This window comes from Sipha flava, unplaced genomic scaffold, assembly GCF_003268045.1.
Source record: "Sipha flava isolate LNK unplaced genomic scaffold, YSA_version1 224_pilon_pilon, whole genome shotgun sequence".
Classification (NCBI taxonomy): domain Eukaryota; kingdom Metazoa; phylum Arthropoda; class Insecta; order Hemiptera; family Aphididae; genus Sipha; species Sipha flava.
The window spans coordinates 533,230-540,563 of NW_020272857.1; the positions used below are offsets into that span (position 1 = coordinate 533,230).

General features: G+C 24.2%; 1 protein-coding gene across 2 annotated transcripts; it reads left to right on the plus strand.

The window, feature by feature from the left end:
• The first annotated feature begins 484 nt into the window (after positions 1 to 484).
• On the plus strand, positions 485 to 3,504 carry LOC112683331. 2 transcript variants are annotated; one of them, XM_025554332.1, is made up of 4 exons: positions 485 to 744; positions 1,088 to 1,422; positions 1,535 to 2,639; positions 3,352 to 3,504. In XM_025554332.1, the coding sequence occupies exons 2-4, from the start codon at positions 1,093 to 1,095 to the stop codon at positions 3,432 to 3,434; spliced, it is 1,518 nt and encodes a 505-aa protein (XP_025410117.1). In that variant the 5' UTR covers positions 485 to 744; positions 1,088 to 1,092; the 3' UTR covers positions 3,435 to 3,504. The 2 variants fall into 2 exon arrangements, with proteins under 2 accessions (XP_025410117.1, XP_025410116.1); XM_025554331.1 differs by having other exon boundaries at positions 486 to 649.
• The last annotated feature ends 3,830 nt before the right edge of the window (positions 3,505 to 7,334 follow it).

The following is a 7,334-nucleotide window of genomic DNA, read 5'->3' on the forward strand; positions in this document are numbered from 1 at the left end:
CCTTTGAATAGTCCCTGACATCAATAACCATAATACTACGAATTCTCGATAGTCAGTTGTATAATAGTTTTTTGTGGTATCACAATACGAAATATAAGTTTATAAGTTATAAGTTAATATTATAACTTATTTTTATAAGTTTATATAACTGTTTAATTTATAATTTAAATATTTTACTTATAAACCTAACTTTATCTTACTTCCTTATCTCCGCCAAATACCTGCAAAAAATGCTTGATTTTTCCAAATTCACAACCCCCCTCTCCCCTCTCCTCGAAAACCAATACTGGTTGCACCACTGCGAATAACTATTTATATGAAAGGGTGCGGTTGTCCTAAAAATGTTAATCCAACATATTACTACACGCCCCAACAGTGCCTTTAAGAAATTGTTAATGCGATCTAGTGGATACTGTCTGAGTATGCTTTAAAAAAAAATCAGTTGAATTCCAGTTTTTGATAACAAATGTCAAATGATAAATTTTTTATCTTATTTAGTTATTTATCACAAAAGAATTTGTCAGTGTGAAGCATGGTTGATTGTACGATGTACGATCTAACGTAGATCTTGCTGCTCGTGGTAGAATCGCAGAACTTATAGATGTATCTATTTATCAAAAATGTAAACATTTTTATTGTAGAATATAAGGTATGATATTTTGCACCAGGAAATATTTTACTTAAGCTATTCATTGTTTTGCCACATAATACAAACAACCAAAAACACTAGGATGTGACAACAGGGTGAATTTATATTTATCTTCTATAAAATATGAGCATGATAATACATCACTCGATTAGATTAATAAGTATGAAAAATGCTGAATAAAATAAATTATAAAATGTATTATTTTGATAATATACATCAATGAGCTGGTTATTAATGGCAATATCCTTGTTTGTTAAAATTAGACAAATAATTTAGCTATAGGAGAAAAATTATGATATAGATAATAGAAAATTATGATTAAAACAAAAATAACATTTTTTTTTTTATTATTTTCCTTTTTTTTAGGTAAATTCAATGTAATGCGTATGGTTACATATATAAATATAGTGAATTACTAACATTAAATTTTTGTTTTAGATTTAATGGCTCTTGATGTTGAATCCAATATGATGAATTTGTTTGAAAATCTATCTTCAAAAGTCCCATTTTGGGATGTGAAATTACCTGAAAGTCCATGGGATTTTACTGAAGATTCTAAAGATTTAGATGTACTGTGTGAGTTGGTTAGGAATCAGTACTTGAAACGTCTTCGCCAAACACTGCTTGATAATTTAAAAGTTAGTGAAGGATATCAAAAAGGTAATCTTACCCAAGCACAACAGTATGTTGATATATGTATGACCGAAATGGAAAAACAGGCTTTGAGAAAATGTATGGTTGCCAGATTATATCGTGAAGGGATGTCTAATATGGTATGGAATTTAATATTATTTATTCATGTTTTAATCATTTAGTAAATAACAAATAAATATGTATTTGTAGTATACAATATTTAAAATTGTTTTTTTTATTTTTTATGTATAGATAAATGAAGTTAAGACTTGTACAAAAAATTCTATGTTATGTGTTTGGCTTAAGCATATTATTGAATCAAACAACCAATCATCAGTATGTGATAAATATTTTGGATCTGAAAATATAACAAAAAATTCAATATGTATTACTGAAGAAAAGAAAAAAAATTTAGCTTCAGTACAGATTAAAAAGATTACTGATGCTGTCAATAATTTTTTTATACATAACAATAATTTAAATCCAGTAGGTTCACTAAAAGTACTTTCTAGTTCCTATGATTTGCAACAAATAAATACCGAACCAAAGATAGAAAATGTAGCTTCAGTGCAGACTGCATATATAACTGATGCTGACAATAATTTAGTTATAAATAATAATAATACAAATCCTGGATGTATACTAAATGTATCTCCTAATTCCTATGATGTGCAACCTAAGATCTCTGAATCAAATATCTTTGATAATTTAAATTCTTTATTAAAATCATCATCTTGTTCTTCAAATTCTTCTCCAAATGCATCTATGGAAGTGAATTACAAGTTTGATTTTACTGAATCTGCAAGTTTACATAAGAATACAGATTCACAGAATTGTGAAACAGATAAGATGTTAAGTATAAACTCATTGTTAAAAGATCTTCAAGATTCTCCAGAATATGAACAACAGTCTTTAAAATTGGAGGGACGTTTAATTACATTAGGATTAGCAACAGAAAATCATAAATCCATAAAGCAATTTCCTGAATCAACTAAACCAAATTATATTAGCCCAAATACAATAAGACTAAAAAAAATTAATGAAATACTTAAGGACAAATTAAAAAGTGAACGAGTTGCTAAGACTTATGAATTACGAAAGAGTATGAATGAAATGCCCCAAGAATTACAAATAAGACTGAACCAAAAATTTTGTGATTTATTTGGAAACAACCATTCTTATGAATCGGATTCATTGTCTGAAGAAGAAGAACGTATTATAGCTCATAAAAGGATTGTAAAAATGGTCGTTGAAATTATGACACCTTATTACAAAGCACACCGTATCAATAGACATTTGTTTAAAAGTCTTGCTAAATTGATCTCTAAAAATCTTATGGATCGAGCATATGATCCAGGTAATTAATATTTTTTTATCTGATTGGAAAATTGTTTATAAATTTAATAAAATAAATAAAATTAAACAATTTATATCAATTCTATTAATAAATCTTATTTTTTTCTTTTAGAAATATCATTAATATTAACATACGTAGCTAACAAGAACTAATAATATTATAGCTTTTAAGTATTTTATAATTATACTATTTTTATAAATTAAATATAATAGATTATTCTAATTTTCAATTTCTAACATTTGACGATTTGTGTACTTAACTGTTTCTCTATTATACTTTTATTCTAGAAACAAAACATGAAACAGATTGTATAATTTAAATGACTAGTATACTTTATTCAAAATTTCATTGATAAAAAAAAACAGTACTATGTTATAAATACTTTGAAAATAACTGTAGAAAAGCTTCTGTAACTAGTCGTTGACTGATTTTTATCATTAGTATAGTTTTCTTGTTTGTTTGCTGGACCAAAATGGATTTGGTCAGAAAAAATCTACCTTGACCAATCATGTGAACTATGTTAATTTTTACTTACTAACTATACAATTTTGAATCTATGTCTAAATGTCTTATTATTATGATATTCAGTGGTTCTTAATACTTCAATAAATTCAATATTGCATTTGAAATATAGGTTCATATTCATATTTCTTTAACTTATTTTATATATATTAATTTTTTTGTATACTAAAATACACTTATAATTTTCTAGATGAAGAAATAGTCGCCAAAAGAGTAAATGAATTTTTCACTGGAAATAGGTGTATTAAAACAGCTGAAGATATATATCAATAATCATTTTGATAAATTTATGAATACATATGTAGTAGGTGTAATAATTATTATACACATTTTCAATGTTGTGTCAGCTTTTTTTTAATGGCAGTTTTCATTCTTTCTTTTTATTATTATATTTTTTATATTGTTTGTACATAATTATTTTTTTAAAATATTAAACATAAACAATTTTTTTTTTTTAATAAAATATGTTAATCATATAATTTGTTTATTTCTTAGTGTTGTGAACAAAATTAAAGCTTTAAATCAGTAGTTGAATGGTTGTAGTATGTGTCATTTATTGTTAATTCATTATTTTTATATAAGATATTAATAGAATAGGTAATTAATTTGATACCAATTTAAAAATCAAATTCTGCCAGTTATTGTAACTTATGTTATTTCAATTTCATTTTATTTTTTTATAAGTTATAAAGTTCTTTTATTTCTAATTAAACATTAATTATTGGTTCACTAATTTTTAATGTATTTCATATGGAAACCTGTTTTAAATTACATAAGGTACAAAAATTGATTCAAATTATAATATTTTATAAAATTACTAACTTAATTGAAAAATTGTTATTTAATGTTTATTATTAGTATTTCAATATATATATATATAAAATATTAAAAATCTGAGAAGACATAGCAATCTAGGTTTATGGTTTAGTATATTAAATATTGATATACAAATTTAATAACCAGAAAAATAGTTATGTTGACTATACATATCCTAAAAATGTAGAATAAAAATATATTTTTTAAATTACCTATTATAAAATTACTTTAAAATACTACAAAAACATGTTTTAAATAAATAATTATTATAAATTAATCTCAAGCATATTATCCTGAATTTGAGTTTGGTGTCATCTGTCCTAGTTCCAACATTTTGTTTCATGGTTTGTTAGTATACAGTAAGAGTTGGACAAACTTTGTAAAACATTTCGAGTCGAGTATTCGAACTCAACTTGATAAAAAAATATTCATACTTGTGAATACGAGTACTCAACTTTTTCTCAATAAGGTACTTGGAATTGTTCGAGTACTCAAATTTTAAACTCGACTCGAAAACGAAAAACAATATTCGTCCAACTAGTACACAGCGATAATAATATCCATGACATTTCCCGCATATGACAATTATAATGGGTTATACAATGTCCAAATTGAATGGTTTGATTCAAATTAAATTATTATTATAACATGATATTTTATTTTAAAATATTAATTTTAGAATGAAAAATTCCCTTATATATGGGTTGTAAGTAAAGAAATATGAAAAACATAAGAACTAATAAATATAAAAAGCTATGTTTTAGTAGTAAAATCTCAGATCATATGAATATAATCTGTAAATCTGTAAGAAAGTATGATAGTAAATAGGGCCCGGAATTATATGTACTTAAAACATAGGAAATATGCATGCATTTATGCGATGGTTATTATTCAAATATGCAAACAAAAATGTATTTTTATTCTTTATTAAATGTATTTAATTTTAAAATGTGTAGGTACAATTCATTAAATAGTTAATATTCAACAAAAAATATACTTTAAAATATATCAACTATATTTTATATATTTTATTGAACTGTATGGAACTGTATGTTGTATTGAAATTAAATTGTATTTTGAACACTCACTCATTTAAACAAAAAGTCATAAACGAAAATAAATTTAAACAAATCAAGCGGACTTTTATAATATTTTTAAAGTTACCTGGAAAGTTATCGTATTGGTACTTTTAGCAAACTTTATCTTGTCTTATTATAACACAAAAATCAAATTATATAACTGTACGATTCACGGAATTTACGATGAACATTCGCTAAGTAATAAATAATATTACGAAAAATATTACTAATAATATTTTAGCATAATGAATATAATATATGTATTATATTTCGAAAAATGCTAAAATATGCATAATAATTTGAAATGTTCCAAATAGGTATGCAAAAATATGCCAAATTTAATTTTGCATACCAACACATTAGATTAAGATTCAAATTCCTGTCTTACCTTGCTACTTTTTAGTTTAATATATAAAAATATGCAAATGCGTCCAATTCCGGGCCCTAATAATAAAATAAAAACGATTCTAATCAATGAATAATTTTATTTTATAATTTAGTTTTTTTATAAGAGTTTATTTTATTATATATAACAATTATAATTGTATACATGCATGATATTAAGAGACTATTTAGTAATACGTGAATTTGTTTCAAAATTTCATTAATATAGTAAGAATTCGAATTAACAGGTACTAAAAAGTTCGATATATCAAATGACGACTAATCTTTAGCCTTATGTCCATATGTATACATGAATAAATACAAAATGTAATGCTGTTACTCAATAATAAAATGCCATATTTTTATTTAGGGCTGAATTAAGGGGTGATTGGGAAATTTTCCCTGGATGGCTAAATTTTGCTACATTTAGAGGGCGACCAGCCACCACTGTAGTCCAGTGCAATATTGTATTAATAAAATGTATTAAATAATTTATTAAAGTTAATTTTTAGTTATAATTCTTTATTAAGGATTAATACTGGTACAATACGAGTATAACATCGATTGAGTTATTTCGGGCTTCACTCGTCAGGAATGACATTGCAAATATGATATCCAACATCCGGAACGGATAGGAACTCATAGAAGAAGAAGGCATAATAAAGAATTATAATTAAGAATTTATAAACATTTTTTTTAAAAATGTATCAATTTTTTAGAGGAAAAGGCATAGGTTGACATAGGACGCAACATTTGTAAATATGGCCTTATTTTTATTTATATTTCTCTAACACAAGTGAAGTTGAATATAGAGTAAATTCACATTTTGTGACTTATAGTTTCTGGATAATAGTTAGTTGTAGTAGTTAATTAGTAAGTTAAGAACTAAATTTATTTACAATGAATTTTAAATAAATATAATAATTAATTATAAAGATATATATATACGATATAGATATGTATAAGAGTCATAATAAAATATATATCAAATTATAAATATAGGCAAATATGACAATTTTACATTGGAAAATACCAGACTTGTATACCTCAAAATATTCGTATAGAAATACCTTATAGAAAAAAAAAACCTAATAGAAATACTTGGTAGTTTTAAATTATAAAAATCTTAAAAAATAAAAAGTATTTGATATTTTTAATGATGATGTACTTATGAAATTGTTTAAGTTTTCGAAATTATTATAGAATTTATGCATATTATTTTTAGTCTATCAGTATATGAGTTTAGTAAAAAAATAAGCTTTACACTAATACATAAAATATATTAATTTCACTACGTTTTATTATAATATTATAATATTTTAAAAACTCGTCAAATTATAAGAATAACTGTATTTCCCTCTACAATTTATCCTGAATTTCTCCAACGATATTTTTTCTATATTGATTTGAAAAAAGTGCTCTATAAAATATTCAACCTTCAGTAATAATCATATTGGCAATATGTTTCTTTTTAATATAGGTACATAAAAATTAATCACTTTAATGTTAAAAGGTTACAAAACATTTAAAAAATGTTATTATATATTAGGTATATTTTCTATTTTATTATAAGCGATGAAAAAATATTCACCTTATAGTCTTTGTTGTATAAACATTTTAACTGTATTTTATTTTCAAATTTTGGTTATTAAGTTTTGTAGGTATGGCCATACCGTACAATCTGATCAATATATATCCTGACGGGAACGTATGCTGTCGCTATGGTTACGGTATTTCTCAAGCATGCTCTGTGGTCCATTATATGGACTTGTACCTTTTTTTATTTCACTCTTTATATAGTTACAATATATTAAAGTATTTGAAAGCTAAGACACAATATAATCACATTTTTAACAAACATTTTACCACACTAGTTTTATTAAGTTTAAAATCC